At 45.0% G+C, this 14,538-nt stretch overlaps 1 protein-coding gene across 1 annotated transcript; it reads left to right on the forward strand.

The window, feature by feature from the left end:
• The first annotated feature begins 1,274 nt into the window (after positions 1–1,274).
• Positions 1,275–10,735, forward strand: ATP6V1B2 (ATPase H+ transporting V1 subunit B2). The gene is made up of 14 exons (XM_075043497.1): positions 1,275–1,437; positions 4,209–4,264; positions 5,014–5,112; positions 5,760–5,853; positions 5,954–6,031; positions 6,542–6,681; positions 6,821–6,922; positions 7,294–7,391; positions 7,643–7,766; positions 8,206–8,356; positions 8,740–8,822; positions 8,912–9,016; positions 9,246–9,375; positions 9,498–10,735. The coding sequence occupies exons 1-14, from the start codon at positions 1,329–1,331 to the stop codon at positions 9,638–9,640; spliced, it is 1,512 nt and encodes a 503-aa protein (XP_074899598.1). The 5' UTR covers positions 1,275–1,328; the 3' UTR covers positions 9,641–10,735.
• The last annotated feature ends 3,803 nt before the right edge of the window (positions 10,736–14,538 follow it).

Raw genomic sequence — 14,538 nt, forward strand, 5'->3', positions numbered from 1 at the left:
TTTCCGTTCCCCTTCTTCCCTTTTCCTTTTCCCCTTTCCATCTTCCTTTGTTCTTATCTTTTTCCCTTCCCTCCTTTCCTTTTCCTTTTTTCCATTTCCCTCTTCCTTTTCCTTTCCCTTTTCCCCTTTTCCTCTTCCTTTTTCTTATCTTTTTCCCTCCCCCTTTCCTTTTCCCTTTCTCCCTTCCCTTTCCCTTTTCCCCTTCCTTTTCCTTATCTTTTTCCCCTTCCCCTTTTCCTTTTCCTTTTTTCCCTTTCCCTTTTTTCCCTTTCGCTTTTTTCCCCATTTCCCTTTCCCTTTTTTTCCCATTTCCCTTTCCCTTGTCCCCTTTCCCCTTTTTCCCTTTTTTCCCCTTTTTCCCTTTTTTCCCCTTTTCCCCTTTTTCCCCCATTTCCCTTTCCCTTTTCCCCTTTCCCCTTTTCCCCTTTTTTCCCCTTTTTCCCTTTTTTCCCCTTTTCCCCTTTTTCCCCCATTTCCCTTTCCCTTTTCCCCTTTCCCCTTTTTCCCTTTTTTCCCCTTTTTCCCTTTTTTCCCCTTTTCCCCTTTTTCCCCCATTTCCCTTTCCCTTTTCCCCTTTCCCCTTTTTCCCTTTTTTCCCCTTTTTCCCTTTTTTCCCCTTTTCCCCTTTTTCCCCCATTTCCCTTTCCCTTTTCCCCTTTCCCCTTTTTCCCTTTTTTCCCCTTTTTCCCTTTTTTCCCCTTTTCCCCTTTTTCCCCCATTTCCCTTTCCCTTTTCCCCTTTCCCCTTTTTCCCTTTTTTCCCCTTTTTCCCTTTTTTCCCCTTTTCCCCTTTTTCCCCCATTTCCCTTTCCCTTTTCCCCTTTCCCCTTTTTCCCTTTTTTCCCCTTTTTCCCTTTTTTCCCCTTTTCCCCTTTTTCCCCCATTTCCCTTTCCCTTTTCCCCTTTCCCCTTTTTCCCTTTTTTCCCCTTTTTCCCTTTTTTCCCTTTTTCCCTTTTTCCCCCATTTCCCTTTCCCTTTTCCCCTTTCCCTTTCCCTTTTCCCCTTTTTTCCCCTTTTTCCCCTTTTTCCCTTTTTTCCCCATTTCCCTTTCCCTTTTCCCCTCTCCCTTTCCCTTTTTTCCCTTTCCCCCTTTTCCCCTTTTCCCCTTCCCCCCTTTCCCTTTTCCCCTTTTTCCCTTTTTTTTCCCTTTTTCCCCTTCCCGGTGCTCCCCCCCGCCCCAGCACCCCGGCCAGCTCCCGCCGCTCCCCCGCCCCGTCTCTCGGACGCTCCCGGCGGGCGGGGCCCGGCGCGGCGCCGCTATATCAGCGCATGCGCGGCGGCGGTGGCGGCGGCGCGGGGCCGGGGCGGCGGAGGAGGAGGAGGAGAAGATGGCGGCGGTGCGGGCGGTTCGCGGGCTGGTCAACGGCGCCGGGCCCGGCGGGCCGCGGGAGCAGGTGGCGGCCATCACCCGTGACTACGTCTCCCAGCCGCGCCTCAGTGAGTGCGGGGCCCGGCGGGTGAGCGGGCGGGCGGGCGGGCTCCCCGGGACGCCCCGGTGGGCGAGCGCCCGGTGGGCCGCAGGCTAGGCCGAGGCCGGGCCGGCCCAGACCCGGGCGGGCCGCAGCTCCGGCGGCGGGCGGGCGAGGCTGCCGGTCTGGGCCGCTCCTTGCGGCAGAGCCGGCCTCCCCCCAGCCCGGCCTCCCTTCGGGCTCGGGCGCCGGGCTGGCCCGGGGGTGCGCGGGGAGCTCTGGGGGGCTGCAGGCCGCTGTGTGTCCCCCCACCCCCGATCTGGGTTTTTAATTGCACCGGGTGCGTGCTGCAGTCGTGCTTTTCATGGCTTTGTCCTGTCTAAACACTTAAATTAATCACACCCTGGTTGCCGGCATGCTGGGTGGCATAGGCCATTTTGGTGTTCTTTCTGAGAAACTTGGGGTTTTAGCAGGAACTTAAAGTTACTGTAAACTGCGGGGGGTGGTGTGGATTCTGTCCCTTTTAAAATGAAGTTGAGAAGCCCGATGGAAAAGGGGAAACGCTGTGGCCTTGTGAAAAAACCTTTATTGCGGTGTAGTAGGGGGGAAGTCAAAGCTGTTTGAAGGTGCACTTGTTTTCTGGCCTTTTTTTGATCTAGGTAGTAATTACACGAGTGACTCTACCTGTACACCCAAATAGCGTGAGTACGTACGAGGTGGTAAGCAGGGAGCTTCTCTGCGATGGTTTCTTTGAAAACGTCAGTCTGGTTTGAAAGCCAAATTGATCATCACCATTCCTGTTCACCCAAGTCTACTGCTCTGCTTTAGTCTGGAGTGGAGGCTTCTGTCAAGGTTGGAGCCAAGGTGACTTCATAGTCAGTTCATTTTTTTCTATGTAGATTTTGGCTTTTGCCCAAACTGACACTGCTTGCAAGCTGGATAAGAAAAACATTTCAGTTGCTTTTGGTTTGTCACAGAACTGGTTGATCTTATTGGAAACAGGATTTTGAGTCAGTGGTGTGCTGCTTTCAGGGGGAATTGATGCTGACTGATGTCAAGGAAATACTGTCTTGCGGACAAAACAAGGAGTGTTGTAAGCCCTTTCCCGTTGACTGAGGAGGAAGTGCTCATGAGACAGTCATGAGATGAAATGCTTTGCTCAAGATGGTGTTTTCCATTTCTTGCAGGCAGTGGGCTGCAAACACTTGCAGTCTCAGCAGAGTCCACTGGTCAAGGAGTCACAGCATAATGTCTGTGTAATTCTCCTTGCTCAGGTGAAAGGACCGGGCCAGCTTGTGCTTTTGATTAAGACTAGTTCAGGGATACATGTTGTGTCTCAGGGTGTTTAGCAGGATTTTGACAGGAGTGAAAGTGAGAAATAGGAGTTCCAGTCTTAGACCATCTTATATACCCAGTGACCCTCAAACCTTATCTAATGCAGTTTTGATTATTGCCAATTAAGAGATTACATTGCAACAGTTCAAACTGCTTGTTTAAATGTAAATACCGCATTGTTGACAGTCTAGACAACACATGGTAAGTGTGCCAAACCTGGGCAGACTGAAGTGGCGAAGCCAGATGATTCCCTGTGGCCTGGTGCTGGTGGAATTTGTCATCTTTCCCAGTACCACGAGTGCCTGTTTCCTCTGCCTTGTAGCGTGACCAGGAACGGGTGCTGGTGTCTCTCCTGTTCTGCAAATGGCTCTACTTGCTCATTTTTTCCCTCCCAGGAATAAGTGATTAACAGTCACTCTCTTGGTCACTGCTGCTTGTGACCCTGATAAAGCTTTGACTCAATGTTGCTTTTACCTGTGGATCAAGTGATGCTGGGCTCTAGCTGGGATACTAGTGTGTCCTTAGAGCAGTGCAGAAGGACTGTTTCCTACAGCTTTTTTTCACAGCTTTTCCACTGGGCTGATAGCAGAGTGATGAATTCTGGGCACATGGTACCTCAGAAGTTGTATGTAGTGCTAATGCTTGAGCTGCTGATGTTTAAGACATGAGCCTTCTGAGGAGCTGGCTAGCTGTGGCCTTCTCTCAGGTGTCAATCCTTAAGTTAAGCCAGGATAATGCAAGAGTAGGAGCAGTTTGGCTAAGGTGAAATTCAACCTTTTACAGTATGGTGCATTGACCTTTTCTCAGGAGTCAGGAAAGGTGTTATAAGGTTTCCTCTTAGCAGTGTGCCAAAAAAACACAACTCGCTGTAGAAGCTCTGCTGATCACCTTTTGAGCATGAGATCCGCTTGCTTTGCTAAGTCCAGGCTTTCATGTGGGATGTTTTGGTGTCACGGAGCAGGATATTTCTGTGGTTAAAAAAAAAGCATAGAAGTTAAGTATTGATATTAAGGTTTTCTCACCATTTGTTGGACATGAAGTGCAGTGGCACCTTCTTTATCACAAATTACAGATGTTGTTATCCCTGCTTTTTAAAGATCTTGCAACTGTATATTTTTCTTAGCTTAGTATGTCAACTCTACATTGTATTGGTGTTTCTGGTGGCATTTGAATTATCCCTGGATATAGACTTGGAGTGAATTGCTGTGACAGACAAGAAAATGGCAATATCATATATCTTAACATTACCTTAGGTGCTTTGGAAGTAGCAGCAAAAAATGCTGGCCACACAATTCAGTAGCTAATCCTTCTTGTAGAGTTCATAATAAACATAGAGGTGGTACAAAGCTGGGCCCAAAATCTGCAAACCTGAGACTGGTGATAGGAATGAAACTTTGAAAACTTTATGTAGGATATTTCTGATATTTTGAGGAAGTAGCTGACTTGTGGCTTGCTTTCTTTCAGCTTATAAAACTGTATCGGGTGTGAATGGTCCCCTGGTTATCTTGGATCAAGTTAAGGTAAAGATTCAGATTGTTAATGAATGAAGCTTTTTGAGAGAGAGTTCACAAGAAAACCTGTGACAGATTAAATCCAGACTGTCGTGAAATTCATGGGTCCACTGAGCAATTTTAATACAAGATATGTTTCTAACTGCTGAGATAAATGAGAGTACGCAAATTGCTGTAAAGCTGAGGAGAGTTGGAAGAAAGGGAGAGTCACTGAGACTGTTGAGGGAAAGAAAGGAAACAGTGTTTCAGTTTTACCAAAATCCCCAAAATGTTGTCTAAACTTGAATGCATAAATATAACTATTCACTTTGTTCTTGACCTTTTTGTTACCAAAGCGTAAGTGCTCTGTAAAAGGGAACTGTAAACAGTTTTGGCTTGTTTTCAAATCGCTGCCAAGTTACTGTTGAAGGCAAGCAACTGATCCTATGTGCAGGCAAAAGCGAGCTTTTTCTTCTTATTGTCAGACACTACATGGTGGCTTTCCATTAGTATTTCAGGACTACTAGGGCATTTAGAATGGGTTCTGTTGGGTCTTTCTGCAGCCTGCAAATCTGAGCAAATGTTGTATAGTCCCTGTAAAAATGGCTTTAGTCTGACAAATTTTAATTGCCTTGGAATGAGTTTTGTTCTGATGATAAAATTATTTTAAAAAATAGAGTAGTTGCTAAGCTTAAGCTTGCCTGAAACTGATAGCTTCTGTCTTATGACTTTTCTTCTAGATTTTAATGTTTTCCACAATCTTTCTTGTTCATCTTCAGTTTCCTAGGTATGCAGAGATTGTCCACTTGACTCTTCCCGATGGCACAAGAAGAAGTGGGCAGGTTCTGGAAGTCAGTGGCTCCAAAGCTGTGGTTCAGGTATGACTAGGGACAGGAGTGTCCCTTGTTGCAACAGAAAAATATTTTACTTATCAGCATGTGTCTAAGCCATGTCAAATCTATCTTGTGATATGTTCTTCTGTTACTGTAAATTAAAAAAAAAAAAATCACCTACTTATTCCAAATGCAGGTGGCATGAATAATTTTTGAAGATTGAAAGCTGGAGTACAGTGATTTTTTTTCTATTTGCATCCCCCCCATAGATTTCTTTGCTGCTAGATTAAAGGAATCGTACTGTAGTTGTACAGTATTAGATTCAAGATCAACTATCCTATGCGGATGCAGGTATTTCTTTTAAGCAGCTGTTTCTTGTTAATATTAGTTCTTCTTATCTGAGAACTTTACCCTGTTGGCAAAGGGAAATACTTGAGATCAAAGGAATGGCACCGGGTTTGTTGGTTGCTGCTGATACACTTCATGAATTTTGTTTAAAGTAGGTTTTTATGTGATGTTTTGTACTAGCAAGCTGCTCTTGAAATCCTTTGCTTGCAGAGGACTGCCTTGCTTTTCTGCCCTCTGGCTGATCAAGTTCTCAAGCTGTGAAGCAGCATTCTAGTGTGTTATTTTGTAAAGCACAATACTTACTCCTTTCTCCTGTGGTTTTTTTTCTTCTGGTATATTTGCAGGTATTTGAAGGAACTTCAGGTATTGATGCTAAGAAAACATCTTGTGAATTTACTGGGGATATTCTTCGAACCCCTGTCTCTGAGGATATGCTTGGTAAGTACTTGCATATTGCTTTGAAGAATGAACAGACTTATCAGACACTAACTTATTTTCACAGTAATTTACATTTTGATTTTATTGCTGTTTCTTGTAGGCAGAGTATTTAATGGATCAGGAAAACCTATAGACAGAGGGCCCATTGTTTTGGCTGAAGACTTCCTTGACATAATGGGTATGTTCTTAGTCCATTTCTGGTATGGAGTTAAAGGCAAATCTGGTGTTTCTGATTTCTGAAAGTTAGAATAGATTTGGGGTTGAACATGGGATCTAACTGTTAAGGGGAGTTTTTAAGTATGTGTGTGGCATCAAACTCAATCAAATTTCCACAAGTGCAGGAAGATGAGGTAGCAGAAAATAACTGTTTTCTGTAACGCCTGGAAGCTGTTCTTTGAAGTATTTGTAGACTATCTTAATTATACAGCCTCCAAAGATAAAAAGCTAGTAACCTGACAGGCTTTTCTTGAAAGCACTCTTACCGTTTACATGACCACATGTCTTGGGAGTCTCAGGATCTACAAAAGGCTCAGGTTTGACCAGGAGCATTTAAAGATTTGTAGGCTTAACAGTGGGTTTTGTACCTTTTGACTTGAGCCTTAGATCAGTGCTCAAAGTCAGTGGTAGTTTGATCAAGCTTCAAACATGTACATGGAATAACATGTGTTCTCTTAAAAAAACGTAACAGGTCAGCCAATCAATCCCCAGTGTCGTATCTATCCAGAAGAAATGATTCAGACTGGCATTTCTGCTATAGATGGTATGAACAGTATTGCCAGGGGGCAGAAAATCCCCATATTCTCAGCTGCTGGCTTGCCCCACAATGAGGTGAGTACTCAAAGCTACTCTCTAACCAGTTAGTGGCTTGCATTTCACTGTGGTTGAAAAGTAAACTAAGTTAAATTCTGGTCTGTGTAATAGCATCAAACATAGAGATGGACTGAAAAAAAATTTTTTTTTCCCCTAGATTGCAGCTCAGATATGTCGCCAGGCTGGCTTGGTGAAGAAATCCAAAGATGTGATGGACTACAGTGAAGAAAACTTTGCCATTGTGTTTGCCGCTATGGGTGTAAGTCAGTATTATTGGAGGAAAATGATGCTTGAGTAATAAATAAGACAATGCTGAGAGCTGCTGAAGTATTCTAAGTAGGTCTTAAGTATATAACTAAACAGTGCTAAACTGGCAGGCTGAATGGCTGAAAATCCCAAATGGCCAGAAGTACTGTGAAAGTGTGTCTGATCAGGATAAAGTATCTTAAACTTAAAATCTCCAGCCTGGAATTCTAGCAATAACTCATTCTTTTGGGAATGTAGGGGAGTTTTCATGATACAGAGAGCTTTGCTTATGAATTATTAATGAGATGTTTGGGCCTTAATATGATGCAAAATGCAGTAACCTAAAATCTGGTCTGGAACTGATGCCTTAATATCTTGATTTAGGTGAACATGGAAACTGCTCGGTTCTTCAAATCAGACTTTGAGGAAAATGGGTCCATGGACAATGTGTGTCTGTTCCTGAATTTGGCCAATGATCCAACGTAAGTAGTTACGCTATGTTGGTTGGGAAAAGGCTGAGAAGAACAAGTAAACTGAAAGCTGAAGCCTCACTGGTGTCCTGCCAGATGTCACTTACGTTGAGGTTTTGCAGCAAAGTTGAGTATGAAATGCTGGTACTCCAGCTGGTGCACGCAGATTTTTTCAGAGGGTTTTAAAGTATTTGTTACTTCAAACTGTTACCTTGCAGCCTTAAAGTGCTCATAGTAAATAATGCCATACTGTTCTATTTCAGCATTGAACGCATTATCACACCTCGTCTAGCTCTAACAACAGCAGAGTTCTTGGCATATCAGTGTGAGAAGCATGTGTTGGTCATTCTGACAGATATGAGCTCCTATGCTGAAGCTCTGCGAGAGGTACGCATTTATTAACTCGCATGCTGGGTGTTGGCAGAAAGGGTTTGTCGTATAAAGTGAGAATGTAAACTTCTGCTCAAGCTGTTACAATTAGTATTCATTACAATGTCCTAAAATAGCTAGTGAGGCTTTTAGTTATTCATTGATTGTCTAGGATTATGTTCAGCAGTCAAAGAGCTATTGTTTCTCTGATAGCTAAACTTGCTTGGCTGGTGGCATTCAGCAGTTTGATATTATAGTTTCTGTTTTGCCTTGGCATCTTTTCTCATCATACATGGTTGTGGTGACATATTTCTCTTAACAGGGGTTTGTGTGGCTGTATTTTGGTATCACCTGCAGGAAGAGGTACTTTAAGTTGCTAGTGTAGCTTAATTAGGAGAGACGGCAGGTCTGTATGAGTGATCTGACTTCTTGGAAATGTTTTTCTGGATTGCCTCAGGTTTCAGCAGCTAGAGAGGAAGTGCCTGGCCGTCGTGGTTTCCCAGGCTACATGTACACTGACTTGGCTACTATATATGAGCGTGCTGGGCGTGTGGAAGGCAGAAATGGTTCCATTACTCAGATTCCTATTCTTACCATGCCCAATGATGGTGAGTGAGTTATTTTCAAGTGGTTTTAATAAACAGCACTTTAAAGAACTCCTTTAGAGCAACCTGTCTTATTTTGGACACACAGCAAAATAGGAGGTCCTGTGGCCTTTAGGTTTCTATTTGAATATGGTAGTTCTTGGCTGCCTTCTCTGTCCATATTGCTAACAGAAATGCTTTGCCCACTTCAGACTTCAGGACTTTTTCTCCAGCCCTCTGTCAGGAGTGCTTACAGCTCTAATTGTTGCATAAGAGCACTTAGTGATATATGGGGGTACTAACTGATAGCATTTTACTTTAGAAGTCACTTAACTGCAAAAAGCTGCCGCATCAGTGCTAGAATGGATATAAAAGGTCTGAAAACTGTCAAACCATTTTTTCCACAGATATTACTCATCCTATCCCTGACTTGACTGGGTACATCACTGAGGGACAAATCTATGTGGATAGGCAGCTGCATAACAGGCAGGTGTGTACCACGCTGGTTGGAACATATTTAAGATTACTCTGTACTTTTTGAAGTGTTAATACTGAAATTCTTGGATGTCTTTCCTCCAGATTTACCCGCCTATTAATGTCTTGCCCTCCTTGTCTCGACTGATGAAGTCAGCTATTGGAGAGGGTATGACCAGGAAGGATCATGCAGATGTATCTAACCAACTGGTATGTAAAAACCTCTTCAGAGAAGCAGAAGCATAGTTCAAATATACCTTTTACTAAACAGCCTGTAAAGGGCATGCCAAACAGTTGCAATCCAGAACACTCCTGAGGTTGCTTTAAAAGCATTGACTGAGTGCTTAGTGTAGTCAAGTGAGACCCATTGTTTGGGTTTGAACAGAAATCATTACATGGGTGATCAAGGTAAAAGCACTTCTGTTTCTATCCTTTCTAGTATGCCTGCTATGCTATTGGAAAGGATGTACAGGCTATGAAGGCTGTAGTTGGTGAGGAAGCTCTTACCTCAGATGATCTTCTTTACCTGGAGTTTCTGCAGAAGTTTGAGAAGAACTTCATTGCTCAGGGTAAGTGCCTGTTTCAAGAACGTCACAGTATGCAGTAACACCTAGAAGGTCTTGTTCTCAGATCTGCCTGGTAGCAAGACATTCTTGTGCCCCATATTTCAGTCTGTGGTTGCTTTCTGCAGGTCCTTATGAAAATCGCACTGTTTATGAGACCTTGGACATTGGATGGCAGCTTTTGCGAATCTTCCCCAAGGAGATGTTGAAGAGAATTCCTCACACAACACTGGCTGAATTCTACCCTCGAGATTCAACTGCAAAACACTAGCCACAGCTTCATCTCTAACTCCTTGCTCTGTGAAATGCTGTTTGTTTTCTTTTTTCATGTGTTGGTGTTTACTTGTCACCCTTAAAATTAAAACTGAGAATAGGTGACATTTGTGCCAGTGTTTCAATGTACACTGATACCAGTTTTTAAAATATCCCTTCTTCCAAAGCCTGGATCTTCAGGAAAATATTTAGGCCAGCTCTTACAAATGTGCAATAGCTATCACAAAGCTTGTTTTTTGAACTGGACCTTTTGTAGACGTTTCAAGGGAATGTCTGAGCTTTACCAGAAATTGCAGATCTTTACTTTCAAACCAGGAGCACATGGTTTAGAAAACATGAAAGAGCAAATGTGACTTCCTTTGTCCAAAGCATCTGCTCAATTTGATCATATGCAGTTGCCATGCTGCTGGTGGAACAGATGGCACTCTGCTGTCCTGCTGTTGTGCCTGAAGACCAGGCTAATATGTGGAAAGTGTGTCGCATGACAACATACCTCTCTGAAAAATGCAAGTCATTTATTTTTTAGCTGTGGCTTAATATTCTTAAAGGTATACATGAACTGAGGACACTAGTAGGCAGGCTAGGTGCTTTTCTACTAGCAAAGGTTCTTTTCAGAGGTCATAGGCCAGTGAGTTGCTATCTGAAGGTAGCATGATAAGGCTTAATTACTGAATTAAAGGTTTTAAATTGAAGTTTGCAGAGTAAATTTCCTACTTACCCCCCTTTTTTTTTCCTTTGAATTCTGGAAATGCCAGAGACACAAAACAGCAGCTAAAGCATTCCGAGATCTGTAGTGTCCCAGTGGGAAAAACTGTAGGTAATTCAAGGCTTTGTGCTGCTACTGAAGGGGATTATGAGATGTGAAAAAAAACCTCTTATACCTGACACAGTTGTACTGGTGGGAGGTCAGCTTTTAAAGTATGTCTTGTACTAAATGCAATAGGAGAAAGCAACTTATTGTGTGAATGGATATTTTGAATTCTGTTATAAAGCATGCTCTAGGTGGCACTGGGTCCAGAGTCGTGTTTGAAACTGTTGTGGTTTGCACTCCAGGCACAGATTTGGCTAGCCAGGAGAGCTCAGCATTCCCAAACACTGCAAACTTGGCTAGTCAATTCAGTGTTGTGTTTTGTTTTTTTTTTTAAATTGGTTCAGATGAGGCTCCAAGCCCAGTGCTGGCTGGCTTTCTTGCTTTTTTTCCAGGCTTAATGTAGTCTAAGCTCTGGTCTAGCTAACCAAAGCATGTTGCACCTCTCTAAACGCCTTCAGTGCTTGTCTAGGAAGGTGCTAACATGACTTGAATGATGGTGTACTAATTCAGCTTTCCCTGACGTCTCCTATGTGCAGTTCTTTCTATAGTTTGTTCAGTGTTCTTTGTAACTTGGATGCAATAGCAACTTTATTCCACTGCATTCCACCCTAAAGCTGTGTCAAATCTATTTTTCTTGAGGTGGGGATGGGAGGTTGGAAGTGTTGGCATGAGAATACTTTAATGTAGAGAATATCTAAATAAATTAAATATGGAAGGTGTTGAACAAAGCTTTTGTGATTGTGTTTGAAAACAACTTAAGGTCTTTCAGCAGTGCCTAAGATGTCCTTTGCCACTGGGGATCCTGTTTACATGAATGAAACTACTTCATGATGTGCTGAAAACTCTTTTCACTTCCATTTCTAGGTGCACAGTGAGGGCTGTGTGAGCCACCCCCACATTATTGGTAGAGCTGGTTGCTTTTGATGATCAGGATTTGGCCTTCAGTTTCGGGACCGAATGCTTTGTGCTGGTGGAGTGGGTGGGTGGTGCAGTCACGGGTAAAAGATTTGCAGGAATGTTGGAGGGTAATGCGATACCACCACTGTTTCCACATGCTCTCAACAGATCCTTTGCACTAGAGTAGGCTAGGAAACCCTGAAAGGCTTCTCAAAAATGAGCTTAGGCATATGTTGATTTTAAATTTTCTGTGTGAACAGTACTACTAAGGGTGAGGGGGGCCTGGGTAGGTTTACTCAGGTATTCTGTGCATACAGCCTGGGGCATGACTCTGCTTAAATTCCTGATGTCAGTCCCTCTCCATGAATTAATTGTTGTAAGTTTCCCTGCTTTGGGGATGCAACATGGCTGGTGAAGGTGAGAGACTGAGAACAGTGTGAAATGGAGAGATCCAGGATTCTTCCTGATGGTCTCTAGAGAGCAGAGGTAAACCCAAACACACCTTCCTTTGCTGAACAATGTACACATCAAAACCAGTAACTTAATGAGGGAAGGAAGCACCTTTCCTTTCTGCTGATTCTGCTATTCATCTTTAAAGAGTTGTGCCCCAATGTGCTCAGCTGCACTGACACTGTCTCCGTAAACAGTTTGTTCTGACTGATAAAAGCCTGAGGCTGTCTCAGGTTTTTTCATATTAAATGTTGCACTATGCTGTAATTTGAGCTGTTTCTTCTACAGAAGTACAAGTCCTTGAGGTAGTTAAAGACATTAGCTCATTTTAAAAAAAACAAACCCAAACCTCATTTAAATGTCCAAGCTGGTTCGTGCAGTATGTTTTTTATCAGGAGAGACACTTAAGTTACAAATCCCCTATCCTCAGTATTGATGATGGCTTTGATTGTCCCATAGACCTTGAAAGACTATTTGTTTAGAGTGGTGGAGGAAGAGGAAGGAGGATCTAGTATGCTGAAAACATGTCTGATGGCTTAAAAAAAGTTGAAACAAGTGCTTTTGACATTTACTACCTGTTTACCCCCTTAGTTACAGTCCCTCTGTCTTGAGGGAGAGCCTGTAGCTAGGGCATGGGAATAACTTCATGAGCAGATGGCAGCCGTCGGTGCTCAGTAACTCAGGTTGTGAAACATGAGTAAGAGGAGAAATTCCAAAGTCCGGTGAATTCCTGAAATCCTTCAGCAGGTGACGGGTTTTTGGGGACAAAGGTTGAACCAAGCATTCCCAGGGGTGGGCGAGTGCTGCGGAGCAAGGCGGCTGCCTCTCATGAGATACCTGCGAGTGTCTGCCTATGGATAACAGGGATCCTGAAATGTGCATATGTTAGAGCAAAGCAAAAGGAATTCTGCAATTACAAGAATATTCATGGCAATTAAGCTCTACTAATTTGCAGCTGAGGGGAGCAAAGGGGAAAGAATGAGATGTATTCTGTGGCTCAGGGCAGGCTGGTGAGCAGCTCTGACGCACAGGCAAGCCATCGATGATAGCGTGGCTCATCCGGGCCAGACAAAGGTTTGGGATGAATATAAATAGCGCCGGTGGCTTTGTGCCAGGGATAAAATAGCTGTTGTCTGCAGCACACGGGAGCCGCGTGCTCAGCCTGTGTTGTGGAGAGAGGCCGGCTGGTCTGCGGCGAAGCGTGGTGCTTGGATGGAGTTGGGCAGCCACGCAGCGGCACTGCGCGCCCGGGCAGGAGCGAGCGGAGAGGGGATGGAGCGAGCTGCCGCACGTCAGCTCCCCAGTCCGTCGTGTTGCTGCAGTCCAGGAGGACAAGGCTGTTTCAGATCCTGTATCACCTGGAAATAAGATTGTTTTTCAATTACATATTTAGACAGCAGCGCAAGAACCGCTTCAGAAATTATCAGGCCTGCTGGAAGCAGCAGTGCGTGCAGCGATGCTTCTTAGTTTGCTTGGATGACGCTGTAAATGCACTGAGGTTTTGCACGGTGCTTGTGGGGACCAGGGGTAGGGCTGGGTCTGGTTCGCTTGGCTTTGTAATGTCAAGGGAGAAGGTTGTGCTTATAGGCACAAAACCAGCCTGCTGAGGCTCTTCAGCTCATATCTGGGGGAGTTAATTCAGGTTTACTTGCTGCTTAAACCTCTAGGACCTCTGGTTTAATGAGGCATGTAGGTCTGGCAGAGATTTGGTGTCGGCATCCAGCTCCGAACCACCCCTTCTGCTCCCGGGACTCCTGCGTGCGAGCAACCGGGCTGCTCACGCCACGCTGCTCCTGGCTGGAAGCGACTCCCGCCGGGATCGCCAGGCAAGCCTGAGCCTGCTCTCCTCCGGCTCCGGAGACTTGAAGCGGGGCAGAAATCTGCGTTCCTCCTGGCTCCTGGAGAAAATGCATCTGCTGACACAGGCGCAGCATCGCTGTCACCCTGTGCACGCAGGCAGGTTCCCGGATAACGACAGACCCTGTCCTACAGACCAGAAGGTCCCAGGTAGCGAACAGCCTGAGCCTGGCACAGGGCCCTGTAAGAGAGGAATGACAAAAATAGCTTTAGCTCCCATCAGCCGGAGGCCCCGGGAGCAGGCTGGGGCTTGCAGCACAGCTATTTTAGAGCTGAATCGAGAACGTAGCCCTTCGCCGGGAAAACAGGGTGGGAAAGCAAAGGGTGCTCAGGGCTGGGAGGAAGGGGTGCCCCTCTGCGTGGCGTCAGGCCGGCTGTCTACGAGCCGTCCTTGGGCTCTGTGTCCCTGCCTGGCCAGGAGCGAGCAGCTCCTGACGTGGCGTTTAGCCGGACGCTAAACAAACAGCCCAATATTTCATGGTGCGGAGACAGCAGGTACCATGCTAAATGGGACGTGCTGATCTCCCAGCTGCTGCCTTAGCGCATTTACACGCGGTTTTCTTTTTTTCTCTTTTTTTTTTTTTTTTTTTTTTTGGTAATGACTAATGAGGACTGCCTGGGGGGCTTATCCCCCTTTGCCAACTGATGTCAGCCAGTCAGGTCCCTCGGAGAAGCACACGCCAGCTGTCGGCTCATTTAGGAGGGGAGGAGAGCAAACATTGAACACGTTTCCCCTACCCTGCCCCTTGGGTTTTCAGTTGGGACTGGCAGATGTAAGGCAGGGGAGCAGGCTGGTGGGGAGAGCTGCTGCAGGTTATTTGCACATCAAAAGCAGCTTTGCCTCCGACCCTCTATCACCCTGCGAGCACGAGGTGGCTTGA

Source organism: Buteo buteo, chromosome 12 (assembly GCF_964188355.1).
Source record: "Buteo buteo chromosome 12, bButBut1.hap1.1, whole genome shotgun sequence".
NCBI classification, from domain to species: domain Eukaryota; kingdom Metazoa; phylum Chordata; class Aves; order Accipitriformes; family Accipitridae; genus Buteo; species Buteo buteo.

Excerpts from the sequence above, each read along its gene's own strand:
- ATP6V1B2 (XM_075043497.1), top strand. The coding sequence starts at position 1,329 with ATGGCGGCGGTGCGGGCGGTTCGCGGGCTGGTCAACGGCGCCGGGCCC. Across the intron at positions 8,357-8,739 it reads TCTTACCATGCCCAATGATG|ATATTACTCATCCTATCCCT; the intron begins GTGAGTGAGTTA and ends TTTTTTCCACAG. Across the intron at positions 9,376-9,497 it reads GAAGAACTTCATTGCTCAGG|GTCCTTATGAAAATCGCACT; the intron begins GTAAGTGCCTGT and ends TGCTTTCTGCAG.